This window comes from Notolepis coatsorum (genome assembly GCF_963971535.1).
Source record: "Notolepis coatsorum genome assembly, chromosome: 1".
In the NCBI taxonomy this organism is placed as follows: Eukaryota; Metazoa; Chordata; class Actinopteri; order Aulopiformes; family Paralepididae; genus Notolepis; species Notolepis coatsorum.
The window spans coordinates 319028108-319052008 of NC_140165.1; the positions used below are offsets into that span (position 1 = coordinate 319028108).

The 23901-nt window shown below is 45.1% G+C and overlaps 1 protein-coding gene across 1 annotated transcript in view; it reads left to right on the top strand.

Annotated features, from left to right (window-relative positions):
* Positions 1-483: 483 nt before the first annotated feature.
* LOC311226495 (D(2)-like dopamine receptor) overlaps positions 484-23901 on the top strand; it is a gene marked incomplete at both ends in the record, with an annotated part of 43741 nt that continues 20323 nt past the window's right edge. Inside the window, one exon of the mRNA XM_084311920.1 lies at positions 484-543. Coding sequence (XP_084168046.1) covers positions 484-543 — 60 coding nt within the window. The remainder of the gene's footprint in view (positions 544-23901) is intronic.

The window sequence follows — 23901 nt, forward strand, 5'->3', positions numbered from 1 at the left end:
GTGAGACAGTTCTTCAACACATGTTCAGACTGTTGGAAAGTGGGGTATAATAACAACGGGCACCGCGGTTCAGGTAAACACCATTCATCATCCTGATAGGAGCTCATGATACCTTTTAAAAAAGAACAAACATCCCAGAAGAGTCTTTCCCAGATCCCTTGTTGTTTCCCTTTTCACCTTTTCTCCCGTTCCCCGATGTAGTCGTTACGCCCGTTCCCTTTCGTGCCACACAACGATGGTTGGTGGTAATTGTTTGCGGTACAGTTTGTTAAAAGCACTGGGACATCAATATGAAACATCAGACATCAAACGCCCCCCCTCCCATCTCCCAATTCCCACAATAAATACAAATATACATAAATACATACATGTCACATGTAACCCGTCTGCGCAAAGGGGGGGGGGGGCGGGCCAGGGTGTTTACAGTGTTTGGACTGCTGTGGGGAAAAAACTGTTTGTGAAGCGTGTGTGTGTCTGGTTAAAATGGACCTGTACTGTAGCGACCTGAGGGCATGCGCTGGAATAAGTGGTGTGCTGGGTCAGGTGGGAGGGATGGTTGACTATTTTACCAGAGCGGGTGACTGTGCATGAGGTGTAGATGGAGTCCAGAGATGGGAGGGGGCAGCCAATTATTTTGGAGGCTGTCTTGGTGATGCGTTGGAGTTTGTGTTTGGTGTGTTTGTCAGTGGAACCGTACCAGACTGTGATGGATGAGGTGAGGATGCTTTGAATTATGGCGGTGTAGAATTGGACCAGCAGGCGTTGTTGGACTCTGTGCTTCCTCAGTCCTTATTCTGACAGCTCAATATCCTAAATATTTCCGCAGCAGCTGGTAAGGACCCTCCGATGGATCTCTGTATACCTTTCAGGCTATGGATAGTTTTGCAGTTTAGTATATGTTATGCATATGTCATGCATTACAGTATAGGCTAGTAGGAGTCTAGTAATATAGTATATAGCAGCTTAACATAGAATAATAATATATTAAAATATTGTATAATACTGTATACCAATATAATATAGTGTAGTATAAATAGTATGATTTAGTTATTATATAATAAAATAAAAATAATACAACACCACATGGTTTGCACGTCAAAGTACATGAAATATTATTAAGAGCAGAAAAACTCCATGCAGTGTGTATTTTCAGGATAACGGACTGCTGGACTAATAGGCCTCCCTTTGAACTATTCAGGGCGATGGCACTTCATAACTATGGGTTTTGTGTTTTGAGATTGTGGACTTTTGGACCAATGGGAAACTTTTCAGCTTATTGAGCTGTCGGATGAATGGGCCGTCAGATTCATGGCATTCGTGCCTCACCTGTCAGTCTGGGGAGGGTGTAGACTACCACATGCCTCCTCTGTCAGTCTGGGGAGGGTGTAGACTACCACGTGCCTCCTCTGTCAGTCTGGGGAGGGTGTAGACTACCACATGTCTCCTCTGTCAGTCTGGAGAGGGTGTAGACTACCACATGTCTCCGCTGTCAGTCTGGGGAGGGTGTAGACTACCACATGTCTCCTCTGTCAGTCTGGGGAGGGTGTAGACTACCACATGCCTCCTCTGTCTGTCTGGGGAGGGTGTAGACTACCACATGTCTCCTCTGTCGGTCTGGGGAGGGTGTAGACTACCACATGTCTCCTCTGTCAGTCTGGGGAGGGTGTAGACTACCACATGTCTCCTCTGACAGTCTGGGGAGGGTGTAGACTACCACATGTCTCCTCTGTCAGTCTGGGGAGAATGTAGACTACCACGTGTCTCCTTTGTCAGTCTGGGGAGGGTGTAGACTACCATGTGTCTCGTCTGTCAGTCTGGGGAGGGTGTAGACTACCACATGTCTCCTCCTCCTCCGCCCGCAGCTTCTTTTCACGCGTGGAAGTTCAAGCTATCTCCCCCAGATCCTCATCCCGACCCACCAGTAGGAGGCGCTGTTGCAACGACCAGGACTCCAAGACCCCACCGGCTTCTCACCCACAAACAATGCCAAATGTGTTTGTAGGGAATTTAACCTGGGTCTCTGTGGTGGTAGGCGAGTGCTTCGACCTCTACACTACCCAGCTGATTGATTTATACAGTACTGGCAGGTTATAAATTAATCTGCTCACCTTGTGCCCTGAGCAGCATGAAGTATCTCATTGATTTATTGATTTATTGATTGATTGAAATTTGTATTAACAGATTGCAGAATGGGTACAATACAGTACGGCTCAATACAAACAATTGGGGATGCAGACCAGAGAAAGACTTTCGTCTTGTTTACATCAGGGTCCCCCATTTTCAATTCATCATGACATTTATGGCATACACGACATACAGATATACAGTACTGTTACATCCAGACATTTATGACATACAAGATATACAAATATACAGTACTGTTTCAGAGAAAGAGATCATAACAAAATAATGAAAATATATATACATTCAAGGGGGAAGAAACTGTACTTTGGAGGGGGTTGGGTGGGTGGGTGGGATGGGGCGTTTGGACATTTACCGGGGCCAGTTTAGAATTGCAGCCTCCCGTAGGTGCTCTTTGAGAGCGGTTTTGAAGGAGGGTAGGGATTCACATTATTTTACGGCTGTGGGTAGGGCGTTCCACATTGTTGTGGCATAATTGCAAAACATGTTTAGTCCCTTGTTTGAGCCAAATCTGGGTTGAACATGATTTGTGGAACTCCCTCTGGTGTTGTGGTCGTGGTATTTATTCACTGACCTTTGGGAAGTATTTCGGCATGTACATGGGTACCTGTGTGGTGTAGTGTATCTTGTAGACCAGGCCCATTGCAAGTTGCTGTACTCTGTCGTCTACTCTCAGCCATCCTGGGTTGTCAAAGTGGGCAGGGGTGAGGCGGGTTCTAGGAGTAAGGTCAAGCAGTAGTCTGACCAGTTTGTTTTGTGATGTTTGTAGCCTTGTTTTTAGGGCCTTTGAGGTGCTTTGGTACCATGAGGTGCAAGCATAGTCGTAGTACCCTTGAATGAGTGCTCCTGTTAGAGTCTTCAAGGTATTCTTGTTTACCAGAGAGGAGATCCGGTACAAGAATCTTGTTCGTTGGTTGACCTTTTTGATTACATTGGTTGTCATTTTGTCACAGGAAAGATTTGTCTCTAGGATGGAACCCAGTTATGTAATTTCATGTTTCCTTGTGACAATATTGTCACCCACTGTAACTGAGAAGCCGTCGGTCTTGCTGAGTTTGTTATATTACTCAACTTGTTAGCTGACTACCCTAAGTTTCTACCACAGGGCCCCTAACTCTGTATCATTTACCGATCTCCATCTTGGTTAGTAGATGGGGGCGACAGTGGCTCAGGCGGTAGAGCCACTCGTTTGGTAATCCAGAAGTTCCCGGTTCAAATCAAAGCAAATTTATTTGTAATGTCCCACGTTAATGTCCCCATGGGCCGGACACGTCTTCTTTAAACAAGTCAAGAAGAAACATCACAATAAATCAAGAACAAAACAAAAACACCATGAAGTCCAAAAAATTTCAAATAAATCAAATAAATCAATGCAACACTCCCAGACATACCCCACGCGAAGGTAAGGAAAACCTCACTAAAACCTAGCAATAGTTCGATTCCCGCTCCTCCCGGGCAGCGCATCAAAGTGTCCTTGAGCAAGACACTTAACCCCTAACTGCTCCTGATGAGCAGGTTGGTACTTTGCATGGTCGCCTCCGCCGTCGGTGTGTGAATGTGTGATTGAATGGGTGAATGTGAGGAACAAATTGTAAAGCACTTTGGATAAAAGATACTACAGTATATAAATGCACCATTTGGTACCACGAGGATGGACTGAAGGAACATCAGGACATGTCATGTTCATTCAGAATACACCAGGATTTGCCGTTTGTACCGTACTCTCTTGGATGTATTCCCAGACCAGGCTGCAGAAACAAATTAGTGGGAGGGCATAACATTTTCTCGGGGGGCACAATGGTTTTTCAACACAGGTTCCCTTTTATACATTTCAGCTGGGACAACGGCGCTGTGGCTTGCTTGGCGCTGCCCACGGTGCTGAACTAAACAGCAGAGAGGCCATTGAAAAATCTAATTTCTCTCTATCTTAAGAACATTCACTTATACAAAAACAGAATGAACGGATATATATAACAGACCTGCTGGGGCAGCGGACTGAGAGCAGGGGACACAAACAGGCTGGATACGATGGTCAGGAAGGCCAGTAGCGTGGTTGGGGTGGAGCTGGACTCTAGCGAGGGTGGCGGAGAGGAGGAACCTTGCTAAGCTCCAGGCCATCAGGGAAAACCCCTCCCACCCACTATACACAGACTTGGCTGACAGGAGGAGCATGTTATAGGCTCACACTACCTAAATGCAGCACTGAACGGCACAGGAAGTCCTTCATTCTGACAGCCATCAGACTATACAATGCATCACTGTGCCTCACTGCACTGGACTCTTACTTTTTAAACAGCACTGTGCAATATTACACCTACTGTAGACTTCAGTATATTTTTACTGTATTTATTTACTGTATCTTTTATTCTATTTTTATTCTATTTCATTTTATTCTATTCTTAGGCCATTTGTTTTGTTATTCTTATTCGTGACATGTTCTGTCTAAATGTTTAATGTTGAGTGATTTGCAATGTCAAATTTCCCTCAGGATAATACATTTCTATTATATTCTATATCTTTGAAAAGTCTCCATTTATTCAACACTTCTGAATTCACTGACAAATTTAACTGAACTGACAAAAATAAGGTGCATAAAAAAGCAAACAAAATTCCTCCACAGGCTACTCACCATCATTAGTAGAGCGGCAAGCGGCGTTTGGGGACAGAGTGAAATCTTCTTAAAACACTGCCCCTCCACTCATTCCTGAACTTTTTTGTTAAGTCCTTCTCAAATGCCAAGTGAATTAAATTGGCCTTGCGTCGATGAAGCATACTAAGGCGATGTTCTGTAAAGACGTTCTTGAGGGTAGAAAACAAATTCTCACAGAGTGCCATGCTAGCTTCAGTAGTGTTGTTGTTGACATCAGTGCCCACTAGGGCTGTCCCCGACTAAGGATTTGGATAGGCGACTTTGATTGACCAAAAAAAAAAAAAAAAAAATTACCAGGGTGGGCACAGCTGACTCAGTGGGCGGGCCCGGCCCCCTAATGCCCGCCCATGGCGCCGGGTCTGTGTATTCCTCCAAGAAAGATGTTTGTTTCGACCTTCCGCACCTCGTAGATGATAATAGCAATACCCACCCACTACCGTCTGACACTGTGATTGGGTCTCATTCCCCAATATTTTCCAAAGAGTTCTCTTGGAAGACTTATCTTGGAACCGACTGAGACAGAATCAATGACAAGTTCACTCTGAGTCCTCAACACGCTGGTAATATGTCTTAAGTGGCTCAAACGTTCGCACCTGTGATATGATCTGATATCTGCGTTGGGGAATGGCATTATGTCTCAAACGCGAAAGCGCGTCCCCGTTCAGGTCATTTGCATACAAAACAACACCTCCAGAGCTCCTTAAAAGGCAACTAATGACGCAGCCGCGTGAAAATGGAATGGCGGAAGCGCTTTGGGAGTCTTGCGACCCATCAAAATTAGATTAGATTAATGTATTGGCATCATATATAGTACAGCGCGCACGGACACACACACACACACACACACACACAGACACACACACACACACACACACACACGCACGCACACACACACACACACACACACACACACACACACACACACACACACACACACACACACACACACACACACACACACACACACACACACGCAGTACTGTATATGAATGAATGAATGAAAACTTTATTTAACAGATTGCAGAATGGGTACAATACAGTATGGCTCAATACACACAATTGTTAAGGGGATGCAGACCAGAGAAAGACGTTTGTCTTGTTTACATAATATATACGGCATAATGAATGAACGCAGTATAGGCTTATTATTCCATTAATGACTTGTTTGATTAGGATTTAGTAGATACTATATATATACTCTGCCCTACGTACAGTATAGGTACAGTCTGTATAAATACAGACTGTACTTATACTGTACGTAGGGCAGAGCATATATATAGTATCTACTAAATCCTAATGAAACAAGTAACTAGAATATATTAAGCCTATACTGTTCATTCATTAGACACGTAGGCCATACTGGCGCACACAATACTTGTTATGGAATATTAATGCAGTCTATTTCCACCGATTAGCTTTAGTTCTTATTTATTTATTTATCCACTGTCATTTGAGTGTTGGTGTATAGGCTAGTGTATTTCAATATAAGTTTAATTGATTAATGATATATTCGAAAGAATGCAGGTTTATAGCTATATCAAACAAAGGTCTGTCCCATTGTATACCATTAAAACAGATATGTAACAAATAAGAAATACAAATTCCACAGAAGGCATTAAATAATTATTATTTTCAATAATTTCACAATAATTGCATAATTGTGTTTGAATATCTGAGTAATTAAAGTAATTATACATTTGTCCAAAATAGCTGGTTCAGATATGGTTAATCCAGCTGCCCTGTGATCAGATGAATCCATATTATTAATTTTTCCGACATCAAATGCATAATTTCTTATTGTACAAATATTGTCATTATTTTAATTATGAAGTAATTAATTCCAAGGAGGCCTGTAGCGTTGACATGAAGGAATCACTATGAGAACACAGTCTGTCAAGTTAATACAATTTTCAATTAGTCAATCAATCATAAGTGTGCTCGTCGCGTCAATACTTTTACCAACTAACCTCCAGTTCCACTGACGTTTCTGGTCATGTGACATCTGCGCCAATCGTGTGACGCCTGTTTCTATCACTGGTTAAGCTTAGGCACTCTTTCGAAGTTGGTTAAGGTTAGAGTTTGTCTTAGAGCAGGGAGAGAGAACACCAGCCCTGATTCCAAACTCTAACCTTAACCAACTTTGTGCGATTGGTGCACATGTCACATGACCAGAAACGTCAGTGGCCAATCAGATTGCAGAACGCGAACGCATGTACATGTGACATGTACATGTCAAAATACTTCCCAAAGGTCAGTGAATACCACGATCACAACACCAGAGGGAGCTCCACAAATCATGTTAAACCCAGATTCGGCTCAAACAAGGGACTAAACACGTTTTGCAATTATGCCACATCAATGTGGAACGCCCTACCCAAAGCTGTAAAGGAATGTGAATCACTACCCACTTTCAAAAACACTCTCAAAAAACACCTAAGGGAGACTGCAACTCGAAACTGGCCCCTGTAAATGTCCGAACACAACCCCCTCCAATGTACAGTAAATTACCAAGTATGGTCTTGTCAATAATCCAATGTACAGTTTTGTTTGTACAGTTGTACAGTGTCGCCCACCCACCCCTCCTACCCAACCCCCCCCCCCCCACTCCTGCGCGCGCGCTGCGGCAGGTGTGTACCGCGAGCTGTATATGATGCCAATACATTAATCTAATCTAGTTTTGATGGGCGCAAGCGTGATTACGAAACCTAGCCGCATTTCTCGGAGACGCTCTCTGATTGGCACTGACTGACGCTAGGTTTCGTAATCACGCGGCTCGCAAAGCACTTCCGCCATTCCATTTCACACAGCTGCATCACCAGTTGCCTTATAAGGAGCTATGGAGGCGTTGTTTTGTATGCAAATGAGCTGAACGGGAACGCGCTTTAGAGTTTAAGACAGAATGCCATTCTCCAAGCAGATATCAGATAATATAATTTGTGCAACATTTTCAGCCACTTAAGACATATTACCAGCACGTTCAGGACTCAGAGTGTACTTGTCATAGATTATGTCTCAGTGGTTCCAAGATAAGTCTTCCAGAATATATCTTTAAAAAAAATTCGGGAATGAGACCCATTGTCTTATTGTATAGTATTTAATGTTTCTGTATAGTATTTAATGTTTCTGTATAGTATTTTATGTTTCTCTTTTATTACTTGTGTGATTTTATTACTGCACCTTAAGTTTGAGTGCCAAATCTTGTTGTATGCAAATATAATGACAATAAAGTACAATCGAATCGAATCTAATTCAGCCGCGATGCTGCGTTCTGATCCCAACGTCTGTCCTTTCATCGCGTCCTTGAAGTATATTGTACAAAAACGATAAAAATGCCTCTTGAATTTCTCTCCACTGTGTCAAGAGAGCGGATCATTGCTCAGCGCCTCGCCGTTGCTCACCGGATGCTGGTGGTTCTGAAATCCACCACCTGGCAGTCTGCTGACAGACATCCCCATTAATCTGAAGGCAGAATCCATCATTGTGAATTGGTTCCTTTCAGGCGACAACTTTGATGACTTGCAGTACGTTTCCGGACAAGTAATGAATCAGAGCGGCTGCAGGAACAATGTAGTTTTGACTCGGAAATTGATGCGGTATCTTTTCATTTTTGTCTCTTTTATCTTTTTCTCATAAATGTGTTTGAGTGAGTCGATATTCACCGGTGGTTTTAGAACCCCGGCTGCTCTGAGGAGGACACAGTGTTTAGTGTTGACTCAAATGTCACCTCTTCACCAAATGTATTAACGACTGTGCCTTTATCCAACTGTTAGTTTGTCTCCCTCTTTATATGATGGAGGTATATGTCCCTCTGATGTCCTTCCCCTCAGTTTGTCTCCCTCTTTATATGATAAAGGTATATGTCCCTCTGATGTCCTTCCCCTCAGTTTGTCTCCCTCTTCATATGATAGAGGTATATGTCCCTCTGATTTCCTTCCCCTCAGTGTGTCTCCCTCTTCATATGATAGAGGTATATGTCCCTCTGATGTCCTTCCTCTTAGTTTGTCTCCCTCTTTATATGATAGAGGTATATGTCCCTCTGATGTCCTTCCCCTCAGTGTGTCTCCCTCTTCATATGATAGAGGTATATGTCCCTCTGATGTCCTTCCTCTCAGTTTGTCTCCCTCTTTATATGATAGAGGTATATGTCCCTCTGATGTCCTTCCCCTCAGTTTGTCTCCCTTTTCTGTTAAGCTTCTTGGGTTCCTTGAAAGGCGCTTTATTATTATTATTATTATTATTTAGTTAATTAACACTTTCAGTGCCGGCCATTAACATGGTAAAGCATGGTTCTGTTTCACACCTAGCTCACGCTCAGCGTTCATTGCATATATCTCGCTTCAGCATATGAATGAATAATTTCACAAATGTACCTTTAAATGCCAGCATTCATCTGGCCACACCCCCATCCGCTTACCTATATAAGCAGGGGTGGTGCCACACACTCATCTCCTTCTCAAATTTCATCACAAGCAACGTGTTGCTCATATGCCCACTTGACGTGGAGAAAAATATTGTTTACAAGGAGAGGAAGAACAAGGAGATACGTTGACATCATATCTTTATTTTCTCTCTCACTATTTTCGAGAAAATACGGCAATGTTGTCTTCGTCACTGGAGTGTCTGGAAGATGGTGATCATTCTAAAAACCCTCCACCGGTTTTCGTATTGGGAGCACGCCGCTGCATGCTTCTCAACTGCAGTTCCTTGCTGTGTTGTTGGGGTGAAACCTTTCAAGCCACAGCTGAACTGTAAGACGCGCCGCTGTTGTGAGAAGCGGTGGGTTTCAGGTTGGGTGAGTACTGTCGCTGGCAGGCTTCACCTGTCTGTTAGTGCTATGGGGGCTACTTGACAATGTTTATGAAAACCGGCCCCAGGCTAGGGTCCTTTGTTCAGCCACCTAGGCGACAGAAGACCTTGGTCTGAAGACCATTGTAGTTTTAACTAGTGGGCCGCGACCATTAACACTGGTGATCCCTGTGTTTTCTGGACGAGTGGGTATCTCCCTGTCACTGTGTAGCCCCTTCTTTCATATCCAAATGAGAGTATTCCTTCACGAGGAGATATGTGCATGGATGTTCAATAGCGGAAGATCCATGTTCAAGTCAGCTACACAGGCCAGTTTGGTATTGTGCTGATTCCGTCGGGTGTTGGTAAAATCACCATTGTAAAGCTGTGTTGACATCTTGTTGCTCTTTTCTCTTAAAAAGTGAGGAGGGTTTCAGAACGACGGCCTGTCTGGGTGAGTGTTATATCATTGTGTACAAATTCAGGTGATAGCTGCTTAGCTTACGGTTAGCCAGTCAGCGGTTAGCTGCGGCGTTAGCCTGCTGGGATCACTGCGTGGCCTACAGAGGTTGGGCCTACTGTTAGCCAGTCAGCTGTTAGCTGTGGCGCTAGCTGTTGTGATCACTAGGAAACGTTAGCTTGCTGCTATCGGACAGGGCCAGCGCGAGGTAGCTTCGGTTACTCGCGCGCCGCCGTGAGCTCCCCTCTGGTCGCATGCGCCGTTCGCTCGGCGTCTCGCGAGCAGGGGTAATAGCGACCGACGGTTGGAGCGGCCGTTAGCTTAATGCTACTCTGTTGAACGTGCTTTGATTATAACATGTTTTACACTCTTGACTACGACGTCATCTTTGACAGGGGATGTTCGTCGACCCTGCCCTGAGCCAGGACGGCAAGGTTTGCGTCAACAAAGGGACCGTTGCGACGGGTAGAGCGGCGACGCTGCCCGGATCGAACAACACAGGACGGCTGTGTTTCTACGGTGTCTTGTGACTGTACTTCGCTGATCTACGTTCCGGGTAGGACAAGGTTTGACCAGACCTTAGAACACGTCTTCTGGTTTTACTTTTCTAAATGTTTTGTGAATAACGATGTTTTCCCAAAACGTGTGTTGCTGCAATGCATTTAGGATACGACGCGAGTTATGTGTGAACTGTCTTTGTCACTGGCAGTTAGCTTCTCCGTGCAAATCGGGTTGTTACAGATGTGAAAATGATCTGTTTGTTGTGTGAGAAACATCATGTGTGTTTATATGTACTGTGTACTCACAACTAAGGTAACTAACCTATGAAGCTATGCTTAGTGACAAGTGAGTAAAAGAATGTTCTTTTCTCAGCCTGTGATGACAATGAACAGTGTGTTCACATATTAACAGGTTTTCCTGTTTTAACTGGCCGTATTAAGGGTAAAATAAGAGGATTGTGTTTCCCTCCGGTTCCCTGGGGACTTTTTCATCCTCCTATCAGACATGTTGTTGCACTATATTGTGTCTTTTGTGTGGTAGGGATGCGATGTAACCCTTAGCTTGATTGCTGAGGTTGTGCTAAAACTGCTGGAGAAACTTTATTTTCCTAAAAGAAAAGATTGTTTGGTCGCTGTCGTGTGTGCTTAGCAAGGCCTGTGGCCGATACTAATCGAGAATTATGTATTCTCTCATTATGAAAAACGGCGTTCCTCTGTAGAGTGTTTTTGCCATTTTTTGTAGGTGATGATGGGTTGTGTGTGTCATGTGACCTACAACTGGGTTGGACTGGCCACAGAAGCACATGTGTATGTTGGACCGGGGCTCTTAGAGCCCTCTCTATTCTGTGTTTTTTCCTTAGTAAAAATCAGATAGCAGGTTAGCTCATGCGCTGTGTGGAGCTGTCAAACGCTTCATAGAGCTGACTATGACTGTGTCATATTCTCTTTTTGTCATTACATCGTATCATGGGTGTGGGGTCGTAAAGGGGTGAACTGGTAACCTTTCCTCTCCCCCTTGTTTCTGTCGGTCAGGGGTACTGTCCTTCAAGGTTCCCGTCACGTTGCGGTTCGGCACGTTACGGGGGGGGGGGGGGGGGGAGGGAGTTTCCTGGTACCACGGCCTGGAATATTGGGCGTGTGCACCGCAGAAATCCCCCCGCCATAGAGTACGTCACCGTGCGCGTCTCTGTTGGTAGGACTTCCGTGTGCTGTTCAGGTCCATGTGATGGATCTGTTTCAGGGGGGTGGTCAGGGCTCCTCCTCACCAAGCGCCTATTCGGACCTTCTGTGAGTTCGGACTCCTCCTTCCATGTGAGGGAGCCTCCATCAGAGTACAGAGCCTTCCTCCTCAGATTGTCAAAGTGAGTGGACCCTCTAGAAGGTGTCCTATTCTATTGTATATGTATTCGATTCAATTCGATTATTGAGTGTGTATGGGTTCAGTGCCTCTTCCCCGGAGAGCCCTAAAACCAATTTTTTACATGGCTCAAGGTGCAATATATTCTTTTCAATCTGTACAGCTTGCGTGGGAAGTCTCTCTGGGGATCCCCGTCTCCTTCCTATGGGAGGGTGGTGGGATGTAAAAATGTGAAAAAATGTTACCCCCAGCTGTGTAGACTGGGATACATACTGTTGATGCTTCCTTCTTTTCTATTCAAAAAGTGTTGGAGTTAGGAAGTGTCACACCCCTCTTGTCGTTCCCCTGGGCGCCTTGGGGATTCAATGACAGGTCTAAATAGCCTGTTCATTGATGGGGGTGTGTCCCGACGCACGTATAGTGCTAGCTCGCTGTAAACAGGCGACTGACTGGCACGCCTTGGTTGCTTGTGGTTAAAACAGCGTTTTTATAAAGCAACTGAGATGGGGGTTTTTCCTCTTCCGACGACCACATCCCACGACCTGGGTTGGTTATCGACGGATTCTCGTTCATGTCTGGGGGATGATGACGGAATGGATCTGAACATATGTAGAGGGATCTCACGCCCTTGGGGTGGGCCACCAGGCGCGGTTCGCCCGAACGTCTGGGTGGCGCCTTCTTTTCATGTTAAGATCGACACGCATATCTGCCTTTTCTCCTGGAGTAGGCATGTCGGCGTGGTTAGGGCACGGGACTGGTTCTGGTCACGCTGGTCCGGATCAGTTGAACCCGTTGTCCGCCGGGGATGCAGATCTGCTGTTCTGGTACCCTGAGGGACTTGGGCTTTTTTCAGGGGGAAAAATGCCAGGTCGGTCCGGGTGTCACAGGGTTAAGCGCTATGGAGACCCTGGTTGGGTACGTTTTTACTCAGCACTGTCGTAATGGCTTACGGCCATGCCAACCTGTACACGCTCGATCTCGTCGGATCTCGGCCGCTACACAGGTTGGTCCTGGTTAGTACTTGGTTGGGAGACCGCCTGGGAATACCAAGTACGGTGTGCTTAGGGGCTGGTTCTCCATTCTTTTTCGCTCCTCTCTCACGCATGGCGAAGAGGGGCCTGTTGGGGTGGTCTTTGACCTCCTCTGGTGACCCTGTGCTTCCCGTATCGCCAGGCCCGGTCCGAGGTAATGTTTCGTCGACCCGTAGGCCTGGGTTAACCCTTTTTTGAAAACTGAAACACTTGTACTGCGGTATAGCCGGTGTATACCCGCAGGTGTGTTTTGGAGTTTTTTCTTGAGGGGTTATAGGAACAACCACCGCATTGGGTAACGCCAAGGTGGTTGATTCCCTGGTGTGTTGGAGCAGTGTCAACTCTCGGATTCACCGGTTGAGGGTGCCCCTGCACGTTCATGACGTCTGCCAATCGTGTCAGCCTTTTCTGCCTCAACCCCTCTGGGTGGGGGTTTTAAATGGAGGCTTGGTCATGCAACACCGCCAGCTTCTGCTCCTTCCGCCGGGGCGGCTGTGTTCAGCTGTCCCCTCTGGCGCCTGTCTCGTCCGCAGTCTCCAGACCGGTTTTTCCCCGGTGCGCTGCCTGCTTCCGTTGGTTAACCTTTTTTGTGTGCTTACGGCCATGCTGACTGCCTGTTGCAGGGTCAGTGTGCCAGGCGGTGTACTATTGGGGGGACAGGGCCCGCTCGGCTGAGGGGTTTTTGTCCGAATACGCTGGCGATGTGGGGGGCGGGGCACTACGTGCCCACCTGGTGGGGTCTTGATGCTGGTATCATGGACTTCTCCGGGCCCCCATTCCAGGGAGTCCAGTCCTTTTGGTGGGTCTGGGTCTTCCTTCGCGCTCCGCTGCTACGGCCTTGCCACGGGGTTGGGTTTGCCCTTGACCCCGTGATTCTGGGGGCAGTAACGAGGTTGTTTCCCTCCGTTCGTTCCCGGGTGGCATGCGGGTTGTGCGTGTGTGTAGTCGTGGGGTCAAGCCACGGTCTGCTCACCCTGTGCGTTGAGTTGCTTGAGTGCCTCTTCGCACGGTCGGGTCTGTCGCCCTCCCGTGAAGCCACCAATAGGGGGGGTGCCCTCCATTAGGGTGGGTCGGGGGGGCTCGGCCCTCCCTGGTCTGATGGTTGTGGGGGGCCTCAGCAGGGTACATTTGTCGAGCTTCTAGCTCCCGCTCAGCTCCTATTATGCAATGAACGCTGAGCGTGAGCTAGGTGTGAAACAGAACGTTAGGTTATGACTATAACCAAGTTCTGTTAACACTTAGTGAACGCTCAGCGTTTAGACGACGCTGCAGGCCCTTGATTTTTCATTTCATTCATTGTGATGAAATTTGTTGGGAAGGAGATGAGTGTGTGGCACCACCCCTGCTTATATAGGTAAGCGGATGGGGGTGTGGCCAGATGAATGCTGGCATTTAAAGGTACATTTGTGAAATTATTCAGTTTATATATGCTGAAGCGAGATATATGCAATGAACGCTTAGCGTTCACTAAGTGTTAACAGAACTTGGTTATAGTCATAACCTAACGTTAAATGCCACCACCCACTTCAATGATAGCGTTGTGAACGCATAATCTCTGTCTTAAATTATGGCTATGTGTCTAATCAGCCTGTCGCTTATCAATGATTGTTTGCAGTCAACATTGTCGAAACTGATTGTTTTTTAATCGGTTAATTTCCGTTTTATAGCATTTTTAAAAGCCCTCGTTTTCAAGGAAAATATATAGATTCCGTGATAAAAGGCATTTACTGGAATATTATGGCATACACAAACACGTTGTCATTTTTCGGCCTATTTATGAATAGTTTTCAAATAAATGCTTGATTATCGATAGTATATGTGTACTTATGCACGCTATAGAGGCAAGCTGAAAAATCGATTATCTTATTTCCTCATCAGCGATCACAGCTTATATATAGGTGAAAATAGCTCTGATTATCCTAAGACTGGTAAAATAAATTCCTTACCTGAGATCAGATTTTATCCAAAAAGATTATTCCAATTCCTGATCGCCATTCCAAATATCGATCACGCTTATTGAAAATCCGCAAACCCTTAAAAGCAACTCATGATAAAAGAAATAAAAGCCAAGTTATGATAAAAGAGATAAAAAACATTTTAAGACCAATTTGAGTTGCTGCTGAGCCATGTTTTTAGGGCGGATTTAAATCCGAGAGGGGAGTTCAGGAGTTTTATGAATGTTGGCAGGGCATTCCACATTACCGTAGCCGAGTAAAAAAATGCATCTTTCACCATGCATGTCCTGACTCTCGGCGGGACCAGGTCCGTGGGGCTTCCTCTTGTGGCGTGTTTGTGGACATCTCCTACTTTATTAAAATAATTTACTAGGTACTTGGGGACCGTTTCTTTCAGTACTTTAAAAACCAGTAGCATTTTAAGCTGGTGTACCCTTTCTTCAACCCTGAGCCATCCCAGACTGCTAAAGTGGGCTGGCGTTAGGGGAGTCCTAAAGTGAAGGTTGTGCAGGAGTCTCACTAGTTTGTTTTGGGAGGTCTGTAGCTTTGTCTTCATTTGTTTTGATGGCGCAGCGGCCGGGCCAGTACTCCTCACCGTCTGAGCAACCGGCCGGTTTGTCTGAACGATTTTAGTCGAGACGCTATTTGCACAGCAGTGTCCTCCGCGTGACTTTGTGCTCCGCGTGACTTTGTGCTCCCCGAGGACAAATGCAGTGTCTCGGCAAATGGAATTACACTCATCACGCCAAAAGGAATGTGACACTGTCAACAATTTGGGGTACATTTCAAGAGCAGGTGTTGTGTATAACTAACAAATCAGTTTCATCACCAAAGTGCCCCGGGACAGATGGGGGGGGGGGGGGGGGGGGGGGGGCTTAGACGCATTGAGTGGATATGAGAGATGGCTCTGTTTTGGATTCGAACCCAGAGAGCGTTATAGACTTTTTATTTTAATTTGTTTAAATCTTTTTTATTTGTACCTTTATTTTACCAGGAAGATCTCAATTTACAATGAGGACCTGGCAAGAGGTCCCAGCAGAAGTAAAATATATATATATATATTTTTTTTTATGAATAATAATAACATATTATTGTAACAAAGGTAGCAGACAGGGGTAGGTGGACGGTGCGATATGACTGTAGTACAATGTATTAGGGATGTTCGATATTGGCTTTTTTACCGATATATCCGATCCGATATTGTCCAACTCTTAATGTCCGATACCGATATATGCGGGGGGTCCCCCCCCCCCCCCCCCCCCCCCCAAAAACGGAATAATTTCAGGTCATTAACATTACATATCTTTTGTCGTGGAATTAACACAACATTATGCATACTTTAGACAATAAAAAAAACTAAGAATTAGTTCTTACTCGCTTGCCTGGGTAAATAAAGGTTAAATAAATGCAAAAAGATTTTATTTTTTTATTTTCTTTGAAAACCGATACCGATCATTTCCGATATTACATTTTATTGGCAATGTCGGTAGGCCGATAATATCGGACATCCCTACAATTAATCAAACACAGTCAAATAGTTTTTTAGCTCCCCGCTGGACAATGACCATTTATTTATAAGCAAAACAGAAAATTAAGAAAACCAACAACAGCGCTCTCCCCGTAGGAAGGCAGCGAGACAGCAGCTCTGCCAGTAGGAAGACAGCAGCTCTGCCAGTAGGAAGAGAGAGGCTCTGCCAGCAGGAAGACAGCAGCTCTGCCAGTAGGAAGACAGCGGCTCTGCCAGTAGGAATACAGCAGCTCTGCCAGTAGGAAGACAGCGGCTCTGCCAGTAGGAAGACAGCAGCTCAGCCAGCAGGAAGACAGCAGTTCTGCCAGTATAGGAAGACAGCAGCTCTGCCAGTAGGAAGACAGCAGCTCTGCCAGTAGGAATACAGCAGCTCTGCCAGTAGGAAGACAGCAGCTCTGCCAGCAGGAAGACAGCGGCTCTGCCAGCAGGAAGACAGCGGCTCTGCCAGTAGGAAGACAGCAGCTCTGCCAGTAGGAAGACAGCGGCTCTGCCAGTAGGAAGACAGCGGCTCTGCCAGTAGGAAGACAGCAGCTCTGCCAGTAGGAAGACAGCAGCTCTGCCAGTAGGAAGACAGCAGCTCTGCCAGTAGGAAGACAGCGGCTCTGCCAGCAGGAAGACCTCTAGCGGCTCGGGTGTGCATTTCTTTAATACGATATATTGATAGAATTAAAGCCCCATTTGTTGCCTGTTGATAGCCCTTTCAGGTGACAACATCCGTTCAGCGGTTCTCGAGTTACATGCCGATATGTGAGGCGTGCGCCAAAGTACTCAGAGGCTCTGCCAGTAGGAAGACAGAGGCTCTGCCAGTGCAAAGCGGTTGTGTCTCTAGAGACTGCGAGGCAATGAGCTGAATCTCCCCACGTTGCCACTCAAGGTAAAAGGGGTATGTTGTCCCTCAGCATGTATATTTTATATAAGCAATATTTCCACGAGGGAGTGTTCCAGTCTGACGGTTGTCATGATTCCACAGCGGTCTAAGTTATTCATAGAACTTACTGTAACAGGAACACTCTAGCGAGGCCTTCAACCTTGAACTGGAGAGTCTGGACTGGTCAGATGAACTCAATGGTACACTGGTTGACGAAACATGGCTTGGTTTCAAAACCAAATCTCAGCAATACTAAACGACATGGCCCCCCTAAGAACCACCAGGGTAAAAAATCGCGCTGAGCCGTGGATGCACTCCGAAATACTGGCCGCTATGAAAACCAGAGACAAAAAATGCTCTGAGTTTCGTAAAAGTCAGTCAAAGCTTACTAAAAGCACGAGCAGTGAACTCCAAGCCCACGTGACTGAACTCAAACTAGAAAGAAACAGACTAAGAAACGACGTAAACTCCATGATCAAAACTGCAAAAAAGAATTTCATCAATGACAAAACTGAGGAAAACAAAAACAAACCACGTGAACTTTGGAAATTACTCAATAATCAACTAGGATGCAGTAAAAAACTTAAAACCAGATTCTCAAACATAAACATAAAAACGGACAACACGCTCATCACAGACAAGCTGGATGTAGCCAATTACTTAAACATTTTCTTCACAAACATAGCCACAACACTGGTAAACAAACTACCCTCCCACTCAGGGCTTTATGGGGTAGAACACATAGTAGCTTACTACAAAAACCTAGGGGTCCGCAAGGACGACTTCAAGCTGGAAATGGTAACAACAGATGAGGTACTCAATAAACTGAGCGCCCTCCAACCTAACAAGGCCACTGGCCATGACAACATCCCCTCCAAATTCCTCAGAGACTCAGCAGCCGCCATCACACCAATCATCACACACATAATAAACCTCTCCATAAAACAGGGACACGTCCCCAAGGACTTCAAAATTGCGAGGGTGACCCCTCTGCACAAAAAGGGCAGCAAATTAGACCCAGGCAACTACCGCCCTGTTTCTATTCTCACCTCCATCTCGAAAGTCATGGAAAAAATAGTCTACGAACAGGTCGAAAAGTACCTAGCGGAAAAAAATCGAATCTACGAATTCCAATCTGGCTTCAGAACATCCCACTCCACTGACACATGCCTTCTCTATTTGAATGACCACATCAAACAAGAGGTGGACGCAGGCAAATACTGCGGCATGGTCATGCTGGACCTACAAAAGGCCTTTGACACGGTCAATCACTCCATTCTGATTGACAAGCTAAAAGCAATTGGTTTTGATAGTCTATCAGTGAGCTGGATGCAATCCTACCTTGAGGGGAGGGAACAGATGGTGGAGGTAAACGGTACCCTATCCCCCCCCCTCACAGTGAGCTGTGGTGTTCCACAAGGAAGCATACTAAGACCGCTACTGTTCCTAATTTATGCAAATGACATGTCGTCAGCTTGTGACTGCAACTTGTTCCTGTTTGCGGACGACTCAGCCCTGCTGGTCTCTGACAAGAACAAGTTACAGGTTGAAAAAACCCTCAGCTCGGAACTAGGCAGACTCTGCATATGGCTCGCTGATAACAAACTATCATTACACATGGGCAAAACAGAGTCCATTCTCTTCGGTTCAAATAACAAACTCAGCAAGACCGACGGCTTCTCAGTTACAGTGGGTGACAATATTGTCACAAGGAAAGATGAAATTACCTACCTGGGTTCCATCCTAGAGGCTAATCTCTCCTGTGACAAAATGGCATCCAATGTAATAAAAAAAGTCAACCAACGAACTCGATTCTTGTACCGGATCTCCTCTCTGGTAAACAAGAACACCCTGAAGACTCTGGCAGGAGCACTCATTCAGGGGTACTACGACTATGCTTGCACCTCATGGTACCAAAGCACCTCAAAGGCGCTAAAAACAAAATTACAAACATCTCAAAACAAACTGGTCAGACTACTGCTTGACCTTACTCCTAGAACCCACCTCACCCCTGCCCACTTTGACAACCTAGGATGGCTTAGAGTAGACGACAGAGTACAACAACTTGCAATGGGCCTGGTCTACAAGATACACTACACGACCAAGGTACCCATGTACATGTCAAAATACTTCCCAAAGGTCAGTGAATACCACGATCACAACACCAGAGGGAGCTCCACAAATCATGTTAAACCCAGATTCGGCTCAAATAAGGGACTAAACACGTTTCGCAATTATGCCACATCAATGTGGAACGCCCTACCCAAAGCTGCAAAGGAATGTGGATCACTACCCACTTTCAAAACCTCTCTCAAGGGACACCTACGGGAGACTGCAATTCAACACTGGCCCCTGTAAATATCCTAACCCAACCCCCTCCAATGTACAGTCATTTACCTAGTATGGTTTTGTCAATAGTTCAATGTACAATTGTGTTTGTTTGTACAGTGTCTCCTCCCCCCCCCCCTCAATGTACAGTGTTACTTGTTTATACAGTGTGCCCCCCGGCCCCCCCCCCCCCCAACCACCTCCAATGTAAATGACCCAGTATGGTTGTCAATATCCCAATGTACCCAACCCCCCCCACCCAACCTCCTCCAATGTACAGTTTCTACGTCAAATGTATATACTCCCTTTTCTTGACTCCTTCTGTATCACAAACAGTACTGTATTTGCAAATCTGGTATGTCATAAATGTATAGATGTAGCAGTACTGACTATCTGTATGTCATGTATGTCATATATGTCTATATGAATTGAAAATGGGGGACCCTGATGGAAACAAGACAAACGTCTTTCTCAGGTCTGCATCCCCTTAACAATTGTATGTATTGAGCCGTACTGTATTGTACCCCATTCTGCAATCTGTTAAATAAAGTTTTCATTCATTCATTCATTCAACATCGATGCCCCAGACAGGTAATGTGGCAAAAAGATCATTTCCATTGTCTGTGAATCTAGCTAGTAAAACGGTGCATTTTATATAACAGCTTTTATCCAAAGCGCTTTACAATTTAGTTCCTCACTTTCACCCGTTCACCTCACACACTCACACACTCACGCCGGCAGAGGTGCTCAACGGACACTTTGACACGCTGCCCGGGAGGAGCGGGAATCGAAACCGGGAACCTTCCGATTACCAGACGACCGCTCCTACCTCCTGAGCCACTGTCGGCCCCATATGATGACAAGCGCAGACGTCAGCTGAACTTATCTTTGGAAGAGCGGCTGTTGTGGCGTAGCGGAGATTGCGCTCTGTCACCATAATGCAAGAGACTCCCGGTCTCGAATCCCGGTGTCAGCATTGCCTGCGGCTTGGGCCGGTCGTCCTACTATCTCAATTGACAAGAGGTAGCGGGTGGAAGTCGATGGGTGGGGATTGGACGTTGTTGTGGACAGCGACTCATACTGGTCGGTTGGGTGACGCCTTGCACAGCAGAGACAGGAAGTATCGGGGGCAGTGTAGTGAGCCTCCCACGCGTACTCCTCGCCACTGAGAGGTCCGCGCTGTCTGGTGAAAAGATGCGACAGGCTGCCTCCGTCGTGTACCGGAGGGGACACGTGATGCAAGGCTTCTATCCTCACTACAGGCCGACCAGTGGGCGGCATAGTCTAGCAACATCAAGACAGGGGAGGGGAGATTGGCAATACGAAATTGGGATGGGAGAAAAAATAGAAAAATACAGAGAAAAAGTGGATCAAAAAAATAAAACGTATCTTTGGTGACCAGTGGACACAAGTGCATCTCGTTATCCAGGGCAACACAGTTGTAAACAGGGTTTGGAGGAAGGCAAGTATTAGCAGGGTGGGGGTTGAACGCTTCAGTTATGGCTAATCCAAATCAGCTCCTCTCAAATAAAAAAGAAGATGCTCTTGGCTTTTCAGAAAAAACGTCAACCGAGGCAAATTAGTTAGTTAGTATTATATCAGGTTATACCCCGTATCGTGCAATTTATGAATGAATGGAACATATTTCCATGTCATACACTTGATGTGTTCCATCTATACATAGCCTCAACCTATTGAAATCCGTACATTTAATTCATTAACTCGATTATATCTAAAAGGGGTTTTGCCTAGTCTTTATATGGACAGTCCGTGGACTGTTCTCCCCTGCTCTGCCCCCCTGAGTCCAGATGTGTTCTTTATCTTCTCTCTCTCTCTCTCTCTCTCTCTCTCTCTCTCTCTCTCTCTCTCAGTCTCTCTCTCTCTTCTCTCTTCTCGCTCTCTCTCTCATCTCTCTCTCTCTCTCTATCTCTCTCACTCTCTCTCTCTCTCTCTCTCTCTCTCTCTCTCTCTCTCTCTCTCTCTCTCTCTCCTTCATGTTCCCTGAGTGTTTCACTGTCTGCCACCTGTGACATCGTCTTGTCTGCTCTTGGGTCCTCGCCCGCCCCACCTGGGACATAAGAATAATAATAATAATAATAATAATAAAATAATAATAATAATAATAATAATAATAATAATAATAATAATAATAATAATAATAATAATAATAAATGAATAATAATAATAATAAATAATAATAATAATAATAATAATAATAATAATAATAATAATAATAATAATAATAATAATAATAATAATAATAATAATAATAATAATAATAATAATAATAATACATTTACATTTAGATTTGTAACGCACCCTACATTCCTGAGTGCTACAGAGTTAAAAGAATAAATAAAAATAGACATAAAAAAAAAGAAGGGCGGCTAACGTGGCGTAGTGGGCAAGGCGCTCGCCACGAATGCGGAGACGCTGGCTTCGCCGTTCGAGCCCAGCGCTCCATATTGCTTTCAGTTAGCTGGTCGTTCATACTAATACACATTGGCCGTATTAGGGGGTGGGAAACTGATGGGTGGGGATCGGGCGTTGTGGACAGCGACTCCTACAAGGTCGGTTGGTGTGCCTCTGCGCAGTAGAATCAGGAAGTGTCGGGGGCAAGCGTGAGCCGCCCACGCGTTACTCCTCGCCACTGAGAGATCGGAGCTGCGCAGGTGAAAAGATGCGACTGCTGTTACCTCAAGTACCGGAGGGGAACTTGTGCTATGTATGACTTAGTCCACATTGCAGCCGGCTTGTGGGAGGCAAGAAACAGCGTTCGTGACAGGGGAGGGTTGAATTGGATGATACGAAATTGGGATGGGAGAAAATATAGAAAATGGGAGAGAAAAGTGGATCAAAAAAAATATATAAAAAAAAGGAAGAACACATAGCAGAACAACATATAAAACTAATAAAAGGCCTTTCTAAAAAGGTAGGTCTTGAGTCCACGTTTAAAAGTGTCAACAGTTTGTGGTGCTCTCAGGTGGTTAGGGAGAGCATTCCACAGTCTGGGTGCGGCCGAGCAGAAGGCTCGATCGCCCATGGTGTGCAGCTTAGTCCTGGGGGCTTTGAGGAGGTAGGCTGTGCCGGAGCGGAGGGAGGGTGAGGAGGACTAGGGGGTTGAGGAGTTCCTTGAGGTAGGCAGGGGCACCACCGTGTACGCACTGGTGAGTGAGGAGGGAGACCTTGTACTCGATCCTGTGTTCCACGGATTAGTCTGACATTAGTCTGACGTGGTATTTTCACACGTCTTCACATGATGAGGCCTGAACAAGCTGTTCAGAAGTAGTGCTCTTTGTGATGTCATCGTGACAGGGGACAGTAATCACTGTGCTGTGATTTTTGGAGTCTGTAGCGCTGCCTACCTAATGCACTGTGCAGTTTGTCATCAAGGCGAGAGTCGAGACAGTACCCCCCGAAATCGCCTTTTAGCTTTTTTCGACGATATTGAGATTTTGTTATATTTTGCTTCCTTAATTAACATGTCTTATTTCAAACTAGTGGCAATAAAATATCAGACAATTAGTTGTTTATTTTACTTAATTTTGTCTGATTGTGTCACAATTACAATACAGAACTTTTAGGGCGTTTTCTCAAAAACTAGTTTTATGCATTTTACTTACACACAAAGACATGGAACTCCATGTCCCTAGTACTTACACACACACTTTCCACATTTCTTCCCATCCATATCCTGCTTCTAATTACAAAAGGGTTTGTTTATATCATTCATAGCCGGGTTTATAGTACATTTTATATTTATACATTTTTTTATGACAGTAGACAGTATTTCCTGATGTATGGGCTGATAAGAGGACATAGCCACAATCCCATCTTTAATAAGTTTAGTTTTGAATGTATCAACAAAATGAAACCAAGTTTTTGAATCTGGCTTTATCCATGTCGGTGATGCGAGACTTGGCGATATATGCAAATGTGAGCATATTTAATGAGTAAGTGCCCCATTTAATTTGCATATATAGAAACATAAAATTCAGAAAACTTGCAATACGTGTTTGCAATACGTATTTTTTTCATTTCACATTTACATTTATTTTCTTTATTTAGCTGAACGCTTTTATCCAAAGCGACTTACAGGTTCTGTACGACAAGTCAGCAGGAAGGAAGGAAGGGTACAACTCTATCAGCCGAGTAACAATGTTCATCAAACAGTGTTGAAACTTGGGTGCTGCAGTGTTGAGTGCATAGTAGTAAAGACATATTAATATAGTAGGTAGTAATATAGACATGGAATATTATTTAGTAGCATGATAATAAAAGCATGTTAGTTTTTTTT